This window comes from Salvelinus alpinus, chromosome 1 (genome assembly GCF_045679555.1).
Source record: "Salvelinus alpinus chromosome 1, SLU_Salpinus.1, whole genome shotgun sequence".
NCBI lineage: Eukaryota > Metazoa > Chordata > Actinopteri > Salmoniformes > Salmonidae > Salvelinus > Salvelinus alpinus.
In genome coordinates this window covers 120,056,685-120,073,165 of record NC_092086.1, presented here as the reverse complement: position 1 = coordinate 120,073,165, position 16,481 = coordinate 120,056,685, and the positions used below count along the sequence as shown (strand labels likewise).

The 16,481-nt window shown below is 48.2% G+C and overlaps 1 protein-coding gene across 2 annotated transcripts in view; it reads right to left on the bottom strand.

Annotated features, from left to right (window-relative positions):
* Positions 1-693: 693 nt before the first annotated feature.
* The window catches only part of katnal2 (katanin p60 subunit A-like 2), a 37,373-nt gene continuing 21,585 nt past the window's right edge, over positions 694-16,481 (bottom strand). For both annotated transcript variants that reach the window (XM_071342959.1, XM_071342969.1), the window contains 7 exons: positions 10,661-10,724; positions 10,454-10,572; positions 10,283-10,374; positions 8,453-8,563; positions 5,459-5,621; positions 5,026-5,128; positions 694-3,113 (listed from right to left, as the gene is read on the bottom strand). In XM_071342959.1, the coding sequence (XP_071199060.1) occupies positions 2,974-3,113; positions 5,026-5,128; positions 5,459-5,621; positions 8,453-8,563; positions 10,283-10,374; positions 10,454-10,572; positions 10,661-10,724 (792 nt within the window). In that variant the 3' untranslated portion in view covers positions 694-2,973. The remainder of the gene's footprint in view (positions 3,114-5,025; positions 5,129-5,458; positions 5,622-8,452; positions 8,564-10,282; positions 10,375-10,453; positions 10,573-10,660; positions 10,725-16,481) is intronic.

Sequence of the window (16,481 nt, the reverse complement as noted above, 5' to 3'; positions counted from 1 at the left end):
GTGTTAGGGGGTAGTGTTAGGGGGTAGTGTTAGGGGTAGTGTTAGGGGTAGTGTTAGGGGTAGTGTTAGGGGTAGGGTTAGGGGTAGGGTTAGGGGTAGTGTTAGGGGTAGTGTTAGGGGTAGGGTTAGGGGTAGTGTTAGGGGTAGTGTTAGGGGTAGTGTTAGGGGTAGTGTTAGGGGGTAGTGTTAGGGGTAGTGTTAGGGGTAGTGTTAGGGGGTAGTGTTAGGGGTAGTGTTAGGGGTAGTGTTAGGGGGTAGTGTTAGGGGTAGTGTTAGGGGTAGTGTTAGGGGGTAGTGTTAGGGGTAGTGTTAGAGGTAGTGTTAGGGGTAGTGTTAGGGGTAGTGTTAGGGGTAGTGTTAGGGGTAGTGTTAGGGGTAGTGTTAGAGGTAGTGTTAGGGGTAGTGTTAGGGGTAGTGTTAGGGGTAGTGTTAGGGGTAGTGTTAGGGGTAGTGTTAGAGGTAGTGTTAGGGGTAGTGTTAGGGGTAGTGTTAGGGGGTAGTGTTAGGGGGTAGTGTTAGGGGTAGTGTTAGGGGTAGGGTTAGGGGTAGTGTTAGGTTACTGTGTTGATGAATAGGTACTGGGATAAGAAGACTGCATCAAACCTTTGCACTTGTGAAGTGTTTAAAATGGCATGTTTCTGAAAACTGGCTTGTGTGTAATTATGTTAATAAAAAAGTGATCATGACGAGTACTACCAATGACTCATATTGTCTTTAATTGAACATAGAGAATCCAGTCACCTGTATAAAACACAGGTCAGCAACCTTCCATTTCTTCAGTGTAGTTACAGAAACCGGTTTTACCAAAGGTTCTGTCTTAGACAAGCCCTGTACAGACACACTGACCTGGGTTCTGTTTCAGACAAGCCCTGTACAGACACACTGACCTGGGTTCTGTTTCAGACAAGCCCTGTACAGACACACTGACCTGGGTTCTGTTTCAGACAAGCCCTGTACAGACACACTGACCTGGGATCTGTCTCAGACAAGCCCTGTACAGATACACTGACCTGGGATCTGTCTCAGACAAGCCCTGTACAGATACACTGACCTGGGATCTGTCTCAGACAAGCCCTGTACAGATACACTGACCTGGGATCTGTCTCAGACAAGCCCTGTACAGACACACTGACCTGGGATCTGTCTCAGACAAGCCCTGTACAGACACACTGACCTGGGATCTGTCTCAGACAAGCCCTGTACAGATACACTGACCTGGGATCTGTCTCAGACAAGCCCTGTACAGACACACTGACCTGGGATCTGTCTCAGACAAGCCCTGTACAGACACACTGACCTGGGATCTGTCTCAGACAAGCCCTGTACAGACACACTGACCTGGGATCTGTCTCAGACAAGCCCTGTATAGACACACTGACCTATTACATTGTATCGTTAATCTAAGATTCTCATTGCTACAGATATGTACAGTGCATTCGGAAAGTATTCAGACCCCTTGACCTTATCCACGTTTTGTTACGTTACAGCCTTATTATAAAATTAATTTAAAAAAAATCCCTTATCAATCTACACACAATAGCCAATAATGACAAAGCAAAAACTGTTTTTTTAGATTAAAGAAATTCTGACCCTTTACTCAGTACTTTGTTGAAGCACCTTTGGCAGCAATTAGAGCCTTGAGTCTTCTTGGGTATGATGCTACAAGCTTGGCACACCTGTATTTGGGGAGTTTCTCCCATTCTTCTCTGCAGATCCTCTCAAGCTCTGTCAGGTTGGATGGGGTGCGTCGCTGCACAGCTATTTTCAGGTCTCCAGAGATGTTAGATCAGGTTCAAGTCCGGTCTCTGACTGGGCCACTCAAGGACATTCAGAGACTTGTCCCGAAGCCACTCCTGCGTTATCTTGGTTGTGTGCTTAGGGTCGTTGTCCTGTTGGAAGGTGAACCTTCACCCCGGTCTGAGGTCCTGAGCGCTCTGGACCAGGTTTTCGTCAATGATCTTTCTGTACTTTGCTCCGTTCATCTTTCCCTCAATCCTGACTAGTCTCCCAGTCCCTGCCACTGAAAAACATACCCTCATGCCACCACCATGCTTCACCGTAGAGATGGTGTCATGTTTCCTCCAGACTTGACGCTTGGCATTCAGGCTAAAGAGTTCAAACTTGGTTTTATCAGACCAGAGAATCTTATTTCTCGTGGTCTGAGAGTCTAGGTGCCTTTTGGGAAACTCCAAGTGGGCTGTCTTATGCCTTTTACTGAGGAGTGGCTTCCGTCTGGCCACTCTACCATAAAGACCTGATTGGTGGAGTGCTACAGAGATGGTTGTCCTTCTGGAAGGTTCTCCCATCTCCACAGAGGAACTCTAGAGCTCTGTCAGAGTGACCATCAGGTTCTTGGTCACCTCCCTGATCAAGGCCCTTCTCACCTGATTGCTCAGTTTGGCCAGGAGGCCAGCTCTAGGAAGTCTTGATGGTTCCAAACTTCTTCTATTCAAGAATGATGGAGGCCACTGTGTTCTTGGGGACCTTCAATGCTGCAGACATGTTTTGGTACACTTCCCCAGATCTGTGCCTCGACACAATCCTGTCTCAGAGCTCAACAGACAATTCCTTTGACCTCATAGCTTGGTTTTTGCTCTGACATGCACTGTCAACTGTGGGACCTTATATAGACAGGCCTTTCCAAATCATGTCCAATCAACTGAATTTACCACAGGTGGACTCCAATCAAGTTGTAGAAACATCTCAAGGATGATCAATGGAAACAGGCAGTCCCTGAGCACAATTTCGAGCCTCATAGCAAAGGGTCTGAATACTTACGGAATTAAGATATTTCTGTTAATAAAAATAATTATTTTTTTTTGCTTTGTCATTAAGGGGTATTGTGTGTAGATGAGGATTTATTTTATTTTAGTTAATACATTTTAAATTAAGGCTGTAACGTAACAAAATGTGGAAAAAGTCAAGGGGTCTGAATACTTTCTGAAGGCACTGTATATTGCTATGTTGAGTGTGTCACACAGACTCGTACTCGGTCTCCCAGGCGGTGTATTTGTCTGTAAGGTTCCTGGCCGAGGGTTTGGTGTGAGCGATCACCTCCAGGAAGTCCTCTGTTGTCACGGTTTCCAGGTGAATGACAGGCATGTTGCAGCTCCCTGTAAGGGGAGGAGTGGTATTATTAATAGCCGTCCTATCACCACGGCCGTCATTTTCTATTCATTTCCAGATGATTCTACATGCTAAATCTACTGCACACAGCCAAGTGCTACTGAAAAACAAAAGCCTCCATTTTTTATTGTCAATACCGGAGTTTTCAGCTGAGTAAAAATGACAATGTATCTTGAACCTCTCTAGAGCATCTAATATCTTCCTGACTGGTCTCACGTCTCTCTAGAGCATCTACTATCTCCCTGACTGGTCTCACGTCTCTCTAGAGCATCTACTATCTCCCTGGCTGGTCTCACGTCTCTCTAGAGCATCTACTATCTCCCTGACTGGTCTCATGTCTCTCTAGAGCATCAAATATCCCCCTGACTGGTCTCACGTCTCTCTAGAGCATCTAATATCTCCCTGACTGGTCTCATGGCTGTTTCCTTACCCTGCTGGTGGCTCTCTAGAGCATCAAATATCTCCCTGACTGGTCTCACGTCTCTCTAGAGCATCTACTATCTCCCTGACTGGTCTCACGTCTCTCTAGAGCCTCTAATATCTTCCTGACTGGTCTCACGTCTCTCTAGAGCATCTAATATCTCCCTGACTGGTCTCACGTCTCTCTAGAGCATCAAATATCTCCCTGACTGGTCTCACGTCTCTCTAGAGCATCTAATATCTCCCTGACTGGTCTCACGTCTCTCTAGAGCATCAAATATCTTCCTGACTGGTCTCACGTCTCTCTAGAGCATCTAATATCTCCCTGACTGGTCTCACGTCTCTCTAAAGCATCTAATATCTCCCTGACTGGTCTCACGTCTCTCTAGAGCATCTAATATCTCCCTGACTGGTCTCACGTCTCTCTAGAGCATCTAATATCTCCCTGACTGGTCTCACGTCTCTCTAGAGCATCTAATATCTCCCTGACTGGTCTCACGTCTCTCTAGAGCATCTAATATCTCCCTGACTGGTCCCACGTCTCTCTAGAGCCTCTAATATCTCCCTGACTGGTCTCACGTCTCTCTAGAGCATCTAATATCTCCCTGACTGGTCTCACGTCTCTCTAGAGCATCTAATATCTCCCTGACTGGTCTCACGTCTCTCTAGAGCATCTAATATCTCCCTGACTGGTCTCACGTCTCTCTAGAGCATCTAATATCTCCCTGACTGGTCTCACGTCTCTCTAGAGCATCTAATATCTCCCTGACTGGTTTCACGTCTCTCTAGTGCATCTAATATCTCCCTGACTGGTCTCACGTCTCTCTAGAGCATCTACTATCTCCCTGACTGGTCTCACGTCTCTCTAGAGCATCTAATATCTCCCTGACTGGTCTCACGTCTCTCTAGAGCATCTAATATCTCCCTGACTGGTCTCACGTCTCTCTAGAGCATCTAATATCTTCCTGACTGGTCTCACGTCTCTCTAGAGCATCTAATATCTCCCTGACTGGTCTCACGTCTCTCTAGAGCATCTAATATCTCCCTGACTGGTCTCACGTCTCTCTAGAGCATCTAATATCTCCCTGACTGGTCTCATGGCTGTTTCCTTACCCTGCTGGTGGCTCTCTAGAGGATCTAATATCTCCCTGACTGGTCTCACGTCTCTCTAGAGCATCTAATATCTCCCTGACTGGTCTCACGTCTCTCTAGAGCATCTAATATCTCCCTGACTGGTCTCACGTCTCTTTGGAGCATCTAATATCTCCCTGACTGATCTCACGTCTCTCTAGAGCATCTAATATCTCCCTGACTGGTCTCACGTCTCTCTAGAGCATCAAATATCTCCTTGACTGATCTCACGTCTCTCTAGAGCATCTAATATCTCCCTGACTGGTCTCATGGCTGTTTCCTTACCCTGCTGGTGGCTCTCTAGAGCATCTACTATCTTCCTAACTGGTCTCATGGCTGTTTCCTTACCCTGCTGGTGGCTCTCTAGAGCATCAAATATCTTCCTGACTGGTCTCATGGCTGCTTCTTTACACACCAGCCTGATATCAGACCCAGAGTATCCTTCCGTCGCCTAGAATATATAGATATTAGTATTAAAATATCAAGACAACAACATCTATTACTACTACAACTGGCTAACTTACTATGATACAAGATAACATCTATTACTTAACTACTACTATAACCTTTCAATTAACAGGTGTGCCTTGTTAAAAGTTAATTTGTGGAATTTCTTTCCTTCTTAATGCGTTTGAGCCAATCAGTTGTGTTGTGACAAGGTAGGGGAGGTTTACAGAAGATAGCCTGTTCGGTAAAAGACCATATTATGGCAAGAACAGCTTTTTAGTAGTCAATCATATAGTCAACAGAGATGTGAGATCCCCCTGTTCCTCCCCCCTACCTGTGCAAGCGTCTCATAGGCCAGCTCGGTGCGTAGCTCCACCCCTCCAGTGCAGCTGAGTGGAGGCAGCCAATGAGAGACCATGGCCTGTCGGGCAGGGCCAGAGGGAAGGCCAACCAGAATCCTTTTCTCCAGACGTCTCAGCATGGCATGATCCAGCTCCCTGAGAAGACGAAGAAAAAGAGAGACGGGGAGAAACCTCTTGTTACCGAGAGCACCTGTCATCCTACCTGTAACCTCCTGACCCTGTAGCTGTTGAACCCTCATTATCTCTACCTGCTCCTAGATCAACACCCTGAGCAGCTTGATAAATACACTCACAGTTCTTCTGAGGATGCCAGGACAAACACCAGGTCCTACCAGGGCAGCTTAGAGGCTGCCAGGACAAACGCCAGGTCCTACCAGGGCAGCTTAGAGGCTGCCAGGACAAACGCCAGGTCCTACCAGGGCAGGTTAGAGGCTGCCAGGACAAACACCAGGTCCTACCAGGGCAGCTTAGAGGCTGCCAGGACAAACGCCAGGTCCTACCAGGGCAGGTTAGAGGCTGCCAGGACAAACACCAGGTCCTACCAGGGCAGCTTAGAGGCTGCCAGGACAAACGCCAGGTCCTACCAGGGCAGGTTAGAGGCTGCCAGGACAAACACCAGGTCCTACCAGGGCAGCTTAGAGGCTGCCAGGACAAACACCAGGTCCTACCAGGGCAGCTTAGAGGCTGCCAGGACAAACGCCAGGTCCTACCAGGGCAGGTTAGAGGCTGCCAGGACAAACGCCAGGTCCTACCAGGGCAGCTTAGAGGCTGCCAGGACAAACGCCAGGTCCTACCAGGGCAGGTTAGAGGCTGCCAGGACAAACGCCAGGTCCTACCAGGGCAGGTTAGAGGCTGCCAGGACAAACACCAGGTCCTACCAGGGCAGCTTAGAGGCTGCCAGGACAAACGCCAGGTCCTACCAGGGCAGGTTAGAGGCTGCCAGGACAAACACCAGGTCCTACCAGGGCAGGTTAGAGGCTGCCAGGACAACGGCAGGTCTTACCAGGGCAGGTTAGAGGATGCCAGGACTACGGCAGGTCCTACCAGGGTAGGTTAGAGGCTGCCAGGACAAACACCAGGTCCTACCAGGGCAGGTTAGAGGCTGCCAGGACAACGGCAGGTCTTACCAGGGCAGCTTAGAGGCTGCCAGGACAAACGCCAGGTCCTACCAGGGCAGGTTAGAGGCTGCCAGGACAAACACCAGGTCCTACCAGGGCAGGTTAGAGGCTGCCAGGACAAACACCAGGTCCTACCAGGGCAGCTTAGAGGCTGCCAGGACAAACGCCAGGTCCTACCAGGGCAGGTTAGAGGCTGCCAGGACAAACGCCAGGTCCTACCAGGGCAGCTTAGAGGCTGCCAGGACAAACGCCAGGTCCTACCAGGGCAGGTTAGAGGCTGCCAGGACAAACGCCAGGTCCTACCAGGGCAGGTTAGAGGCTGCCAGGACAAACACCAGGTCCTACCAGGGCAGCTTAGAGGCTGCCAGGACAAACGCCAGGTCCTACCAGGGCAGGTTAGAGGCTGCCAGGACAAACACCAGGTCCTACCAGGGCAGGTTAGAGGCTGCCAGGACAACGGCAGGTCTTACCAGGGCAGGTTAGAGGATGCCAGGACTACGGCAGGTCCTACCAGGGTAGGTTAGAGGCTGCCAGGACAAACACCAGGCCCTACCAGGGCAGGTTAGAGGCTGCCAGGACAACGGCAGGTCTTACCAGGGCAGGTTAGAGGATGCCAGGACAACGGCAGGTCCTACCAGGGCAGGTTAGAGGCTACCAGGACAAACGCCAGGTCCTACCAGGGCAGGTTAGAGGCTGCCAGGACAAACGCCAGGTCCTACCAGGGCAGGTTAGAGGCTGCCAGGACAAACGCCAGGTCCTACCAGGGCAGGTTAGAGGATGCCAGGACAAACACCAGGTCCTACCAAGGCAGGTTAGAGGCTGCCAGGACAAACGCCAGGTCCTACCAGGGCAGGTTAGATGCTGCCAGGACAAACACCAGGTCCTACCAGGGCAGGTTAGAGGCTGCCAGGACAAACACCAGGTCCTACCAGGGTAGGTTAGAGGCTGCCAGGACAAACGCCAGGTCCTACCAGGGTAGGTTAGAGGCTGCCAGGACAAACGCCAGGTCCTACCAGGGTAGGTTAGAGGCTGCCAGGACAACGGCAGGTCTTACCAGGGCAGGTTAGAGGATGCCAGGACAACGGCAGGTCCTACCAGGGCAGGTTAGAGGCTGCCAGGACAAACACCAGGTCCTACCAGGGCAGGTTAGAGGATGCCAGGACAAACGCCAGGTCCTACCAGGGCAGCTTAGAGGATGCCAGGACAAACGCCAGGTCCTACCAGGGCAGGTTAGAGGCTGCCAGGACAAACGCCAGGTCCTACCAGGGACGGTTAGAGGCTGCCAGGACAAACGCCAGGTCCTACCAGGGCAGCTTAGAGGCTGCCAGGACAAACGCCAGGTCCTACCAGGGCAGGTTAGAGGCTGCCAGGACAAACGCCAGGTCCTACCAGGGTAGGTTAGATGCTGCCAGGACAAACGCCAGGTCCTACCAGGGCAGGTTAGAGGCTGCCAGGACAAACACCAGGTCCTACCAGGGACGGTTAGGGTTAGACCTACCAGGACAGGTTAGGGTTAGACCTACCAGGACAGGTTAGGGTTAGACCTACCAGGACAGGTTAGGGTTAGACCTACCAGGGAAGGTTAGGGTTAGACCTACCAGGGTAGGTTAGGGTTAGACCTACCAGGGTAGGTTAGGGTTAGACCTACCAGGGTAGGTTAGGGTTAGACCTACCAGGGTAGGTTAGGGTTAGACCTACCAGGGTAGGTTAGGGTTAGACCTACCAGGGTAGGTTAGGGTTAGACCTACCAGGGTAGGTTAGGGTTAGACCTACCAGGGAAGGTTAGGGTTAGACCTACCAGGGTAGGTTAGGGTTAGACCTACCAGGGTAGGTTAGGGTTAGACCTACCAGGGTAGGTTAGATGCTGCCAGGACAAAAACCAAATCATCAGATCGGGCCAGTCCATCCATCTGGACCAAAAGCTCTGTCTTCATCCTTCTGCTGCCCTCGTGCTCTCCCCTGGACCAGGACAGCAACACACAGAGAAGAGAGAGCAGAGCCATTAATAACACAGAGAACTACATTAGTAACACAGATAACTGCACTAGTAACACAGAGAGCAGCATTAATAACACAGAGAGCAGCATTAATAACACAGAGAGCAGCATTAATAACACAGAGAGCAGCATTAATAACACAGAGAGCAGCATTAATAACACAGAGAGCAGCATTAATAACACAGAGAGGAGCATTAATAACCCAGAGAGGAGCATTAATAACACAGAGAGGAGCATTAATAACACAGAGAGCAGCATTAATAACCCAGAGAGGAGCATTACTAACACAGAGAGCAGCATTAGTAACACAGAGAGCAGCATTAATAACACAGAGAGCAGCATTAATAACACAGAGAGCAGCATTAATAACACAGAGAGCAGCATTAATAACACAGAGAGCAGCATTAATAACACAGAGAGGAGCATTAATAACACAGAGAGCAGCATTAATAACACAGAGAGGAGCATTAATAACACAGAGAGCAGCATTAATAACACAGAGAGGAGCATTAGTAACACAGAGAGGAGCATTAATAACACAGAGAGGAGCATTAATAACACAGAGAGGAGCATTAATAACACAGAGAGGAGCATTAATAACACAGAGAGGAGCATTAATAACACAGAGAGCAGCATTAATAACACAGAGAGGAGCATTAGTAACACAGAGAGGAGCATTAATAACACAGAGAGCAGCATTAATAACACAGAGAGGAGCATTAATAACACAGAGAGGAGCATTAATAACACAGAGAGGAGCATTAATAACACAGAGAGCAGCATTAATAACACAGAGAGGAGCATTAATAACACAGAGAGCAGCATTAATAACACAGAGAGGAGCATTAATAACACAGAGAGGAGCATTAATAACACAGAGAGCAGCATTAATAACACAGAGAGCAGCATTAGTAACACAGAGAGTGTTACCATAACTCACCCTCCCCTCTCTCTGTAACTCACCCTCCTCCCGTCCCTCTCCGTAACTCACCCTCCTCCCCCCCTCTCCGTAACTCACCCTCCCCTCTCTCTGTATCTCCCCCTCTCTCCGTAACTCACCCTCTCTCCGTAACTCACCCTCCCCTCTCTCTGTAACTCACCCTCTCTCCGTAACTCACCCTCCCCTCTCTCTGTAACTTACCCTCTCTCTGTAACTCACCCTCCTCCCGTCCCTCTCCGTAACTCACCCTCCTCCTTCTCTGTAACTCCCCCTCTCTCCGTAACTCACCCTCCCCTCTCTCTGTAACTCACCCTCTCTCCGTAACTCACCCTCCTCCCGTCCCTCTCCGTAACTCACCCTCCTCCTTCTCTGTAACTCCCCCTCTCTCCGTAACTCACCCTCCCCTCTCTCTGTAACTCACCCTCCTCCCGTCCCTCTCCGTAACTCACCCTCCTCCTTCTCTGTAACTCCCCCCCTCTCCGTAACTCACCCTCCTCCCCCCCTCTCCGTAACTCACACTCCCCATCTCTCCGTAACTCACCCTCTCTCCGTAACTCACCCTCCCCTCTCTCTGTATCTCCCCCTCTCTCCGTAACTCACCCTCCCCTCTCTCTGTATCTCCCCCTCTCTCTGTAACTCCCCCTCTCTCCGTAACTCACCCTCCCCTCTCTCTGTATCTCCCCCTCTCTCTGTAACTCACCCTCCCCTCTCTCTGTATCTCCCCCTCTCTCTGTAACTCACCCTCCTCCCGTCCCTCTCTGGCTCATAACTGACTCCAGTTCATCCAGGAAGATGGTGGAAGGGGCGTGGTAGCGAGCCAGCTCAAACAACACCTGGAGAGAGGAGGTCATTATGTCAACTAATAAACACCCCAGTCTAACATTCATACAGGGACATCAGACAACCACGTACCCTGACCAGCTTCTCAGAGTCTCCTCTCCACTTGCTGACGATGCTGGAGGCTGAGATGTTGAAGAAGGTGGTGTTACACTCTGTGGCTACAGCCTTGGCCAGCAGTGTCTTACCTGTACCTGAGAGGAGAGGTTAGGAGTGTGTGTGTGTGTGTAGGTGTGTGTGTGTGTGTGTGTAGGTGTGTGTGTGTAGGTGTGTGTGTGTTACCTGGAGGCCCGTATAACAGCAGACCTTTCCATGGAGACAGGATGCCAGTGAACAGCTGTGGATACTAAAGGACAGAATGAAGGAATGTTATACAACCATATAAACATCCCCGTCACGATACAACCATGTCTACAAACATCCCCGTCACGATACAACCATGTCTATAAACATCCCCGTCACGATACAACCATGTCTATAAACATCCCCGTCACGATACAACCATGTCTACAAACATCCCCGTCACGATACAACCATGTCTACAAACATCCCCGTCACGATACAACCATGTCTACAAACATCCCCGTCACGATACAACCATGTCTACAAACATCCCCGTCACAATACAACCATGTCTACAAACATCCCCGTCACAATACAACCATGTCTACAAACATCCCCGTCACAATACAACCATGTCTACAAACATCCCCGTCACAATACAACCATGTCTATAAACATCCCCGTCACAATACAACCATATAAACATCCCCGTCACGATACAACCATATAAACATCCCCGTCACGATACAACCATGTCTACAAACATCCCCGTCACGATACAACCATGTCTACAAACATCCCCGTCACGATACAACCATGTCTACAAACATCCCCGTCACGATACAACCATGTCTACAAACATCCCCGTCACGATACAACCATGTCTACAAACATCCCCGTCACAATACAACCATGTCTACAAACATCCCCGTCACAATACAACCATGTCTACAAACATCCCCGTCACAATACAACCATGTCTACAAACATCCCCGTCACAATACAACCATGTCTATAAACATCCCCGTCACGATACAACCATATAAACATCCCCGTCACGATACAACCATATAAACATCCCCGTCACGATACAACCATGTCTACAAACATCCCCGTCACGATACAACCATGTCTACAAACATCCCCGTCACAATACAACCATGTCTACAAACATCCCCGTCACGATACAACCATGTCTACAAACATCCCCGTCACGATACAACCATGTCTATAAACATCCCCGTCACAATACAACCATGTCTATAAAACATCCCCGTCACAATACAACCATGTCTACAAACATCCCGTCACAATACAACCATCATCCCCGTCACAATACAACCATGTCTACTACAAACATCCCCGTCACAATACAACCATGTCTACAAACATCCCCGTCACAATACAACCATATAAACATCCCCGTCACGATACAACCATGTCTACAAACATCCCCGTCACGATACAACCATGTCTACAAACATCCCCGTCACGATACAACCATGTCTACAAACATCCCCGTCACGATACAACCATGTCTACAAACATCCCGTCACGATACAACCATGTCTACAAACATCCCCGTCACAATACAACCATGTCTATAAACATCCCCGTCACAATACAACCATGTCTACAAACATCCCCGTCACGATACAACCATGTCTACAAACATCCCCGTCACAATACAACCATGTCTACAAACATCCCCGTCACAATACAACCATGTCTATAAACATCCCCGTCACAATACAACCATGTCTACAAACATCCCCGTCACGATACAGCCATATAAACATCCCCGTCACAATACAACCATGTCTCTAAACATCCCCGTCACGATACAACCATGTCTACAAACATCCCCGTCACGATACAACCATGTCTATAAACATCCCCGTCACAATACAACCATGTCTACAAACATCCCCGCCACAACCATGTCTACAAACATCCCCGTCACAACACAACCATGTCTAAAAACATCCCCGTCACAATACAACCATATCTACAAACATCCCCGTCACAATACAACCATGTCTACAAACATCCCCGCCACAATACAACCATGTCTACAAACATCCCCGCCACAACCATGTCTACAAACATCCCCGTCACAACACAACCATGTCTACAAACATCCCCGTCACAATACAACCATGTCTACAAACATCCCCGTCACAATACAACCATGTCTACAAACATCCCCGTCACAATACAACCATGTCTACAAACATCCCCGTCACAATACAACCATGTCTACAAACATCCCCGTCACGACACAACCATGTCTACAAACATCCCCGTCACAATACAACCATGTCTACAAACATCCCCGTCACGACACAACCATGTCTACAAACATCCCCGTCACAATACAACCATGTCTACAAACATCCCCGTCACAATACAACCATGTCTACAAACATCCCCGTCACGACACAACCATGTCTACAAACATCCCCGTCACAATACAACCATGTCTACAAACATCCCCGTCACAATACAACCATGTCTACAAACATCCCCGTCACAATACAACCATGTCTACAAACATCCCCGTCACAATACAACCATGTCTATAAACATCCCCGTCACAATACAACCATATAAACATCCCCGTCACGATACAACCATATAAACATCCCCGTCACGATACAACCATGTCTACAAACATCCCCGTCACGATACAACCATGTCTACAAACATCCCCGTCACGATACAGCCATATAAACATCCCCGTCACAATACAACCATGTCTCTAAACATCCCCGTCACGATACAACCATGTCTACAAACATCCCCGTCACGATACAACCATGTCTATAAACATCCCCGTCACGATACAACCATGTCTATAAACATCCCCGTCACAATACAACCATGTCTACAAACATCCCCGCCACAACCATGTCTACAAACATCCCCGTCACAACACAACCATGTCTACAAACATCCCCGTCACAATACAACCATGTCTACAAACATCCCCGTCACAATACAACCATGTCTACAAACATCCCCGTCACAATACAACCATGTCTACAAACATCCCCGTCACGATACAACCATGTCTACAAACATCCCCGTCACGATACAACCATGTCTACAAACATCCCCGTCACGATACAACCATGTCTACAAACATCCCCGTCACAATACAACCATGTCTACAAACATCCCCGTCACAATACAACCATGTCTATAAACATCCCCGTCACGATACAACCATATAAACATCCCCGTCACGATACAACCATATAAACATCCCCGTCACGATACAACCATGTCTACAAACATCCCCGTCACGATACAACCATGTCTACAAACATCCCCGTCACGATACAACCATGTCTACAAACATCCCCGTCACAATACAACCATGTCTACAAACATCCCCGTCACGATACAACCATGTCTACAAACATCCCCGTCACGATACAACCATGTCTACAAACATCCCCGTCACGATACAACCATGTCTACAAACATCCCCGTCACGATACAACCATGTCTACAAACATCCCCGTCACAATACAACCATGTCTACAAACATCCCCGCCACAACCATGTCTACAAACATCCCCGTCACAACCATGTCTACAAACATCCCCGTCACGATACAACCATGTCTACAAACATCCCCGTCACAATACAACCATGTCTACAAACATCCCCGCCACAACCATGTCTACAAACATCCCCGTCACGATACAACCATGTCTACAAACATCCCCGTCACGATACAACCATGTCTACAAACATCCCCGTCACAATACAACCATGTCTATAAACATCCCCGTCACGATACAACCATGTCTACAAACATCCCCGTCACGATACAACCATGTCTACAAACATCCCCGTCACGATACAACCATGTCTACAAACATCCCCGTCACGATACAACCATGTCTACAAACATCCCCGTCACAATACAACCATGTCTACAAACATCCCCGTCACAATACAACCATGTCTACAAACATCCCCGTCACAATACAACCATGTCTACTACAAACATCCCCGTCACAATACAACCATGTCTACAAACATCCCCGTCACAATACAACCATGTCTACAAACATCCCCGTCACAATACAACCATGTCTACAAACATCCCCGTCACAATACAACCATGTCTACAAACATCCCCGTCACAATACAACCATATCTACAAACATCCCCGTCACAATACAACCATGTCTACAAACATCCCCGTCACAATACAACCATGTCTACAAACATCCCCGTCACAATACAACCATATCTACAAACATCCCCGTCACAACACAACCATGTCTACAAACATCCCCGTCACGATACAACCATGTCTATAAACATCCCCGTCACGACACAACCATGTCTACAAACATCCCCGTCACGACACAACCATGTCTACAAACATCCCCGTCACGATACAACCATGTCTACAAACATCCCCGTCACGATACAACCATGTCTACAAACATCCCCGTCACGATACAACCATGTCTACAAACATCCCCGTCACGATACAACCATGTCTACAAACATCCCCGTCACAATACAACCATGTCTACAAACATCCCCGTCACAATACAACCATGTCTACAAACATCCCCGTCACAATACAACCATATCTACAAACATCCCCGTCACAACACAACCATGTCTACAAACATCCCCGTCACGATACAACCATGTCTACAAACATCCCCGTCACGATACAACCATGTCTACAAACATCCCCGTCACAATACAACCATGTCTACAAACATCCCCGTCACAATACAACCATGTCTACAAACATCCCCGTCACAATACAACCATGTCTACAAACATCCCCGTCACAATACAACCATGTCTACAAACATCCCCGTCACAATACAACCATGTCTACAAACATCCCCGTCACAATACAACCATGTCTACAAACATCCCCGTCACAATACAACCATGTCTACAAACATCCCCGTCACAATACAACCATATCTACAAACATCCCCGTCACAATACAACCATATCTACAAACATCCCCGTCACAATACAACCATGTCTACAAACATCCCCGTCACAATACAACCATATCTACAAACATCCCCGTCACAATACAACCATGTCTACAAACATCCCCGTCACGATACAACCATGTCTACAAACATCCCCGTCACGACACAACCATGTCTACAAACATCCCCGTCACGATACAACCATATCTACAAACATCCCCGTCACAATACAACCATATCTACAAACATCCCCGTCACAATACAACCATGTCTACAAACATCCCCGTCACAATACAACCATATCTACAAACATCCCCGTCACAATACAACCATGTCTACAAACATCCCCGTCACGATACAACCATGTCTACAAACATCCCCGTCACAATACAACCATGTCTACAAACATCCCCGTCACAATACAACCATGTCTACAAACATCCCCGTCACAATACAACCATGTCTACAAACATCCCCGTCACAATACAACCATGTCTACAAACATCCCCGTCACAATACAACCATGTCTACAAACATCCCCGTCACGATACAACCATGTCTACAAACATCCCCGTCACAATACAACCATGTCTACAAACATCCCCGTCACAATACAACCATGTCTACAAACATCCCCGTCACGATACAACCATGTCTACAAACATCCCCGTCACAATACAACCATGTCTACAAACATCCCCGTCACAATACAACCATGTCTACAAACATCCCCGTCACGATACAACCATGTCTACAAACATCCCCGTCACAATACAACCATGTCTACAAACATCCCCGTCACAATACAACCATGTCTACAAACATCCCCGTCACGATACAACCATGTCTATAAACATCCCCGTCACAATACAACCATGTCTACAAACATCCCCGTCACGATACAACCATGTCTACAAACATCCCCGTCACAATACAACCATGTCTACAAACATCCCCGTCACAATACAACCATGTCTACAAACATCCCCGTCACAATACAACCATGTCTACAAACATCCCCGTCACAATACAACCATATCTACAAACAT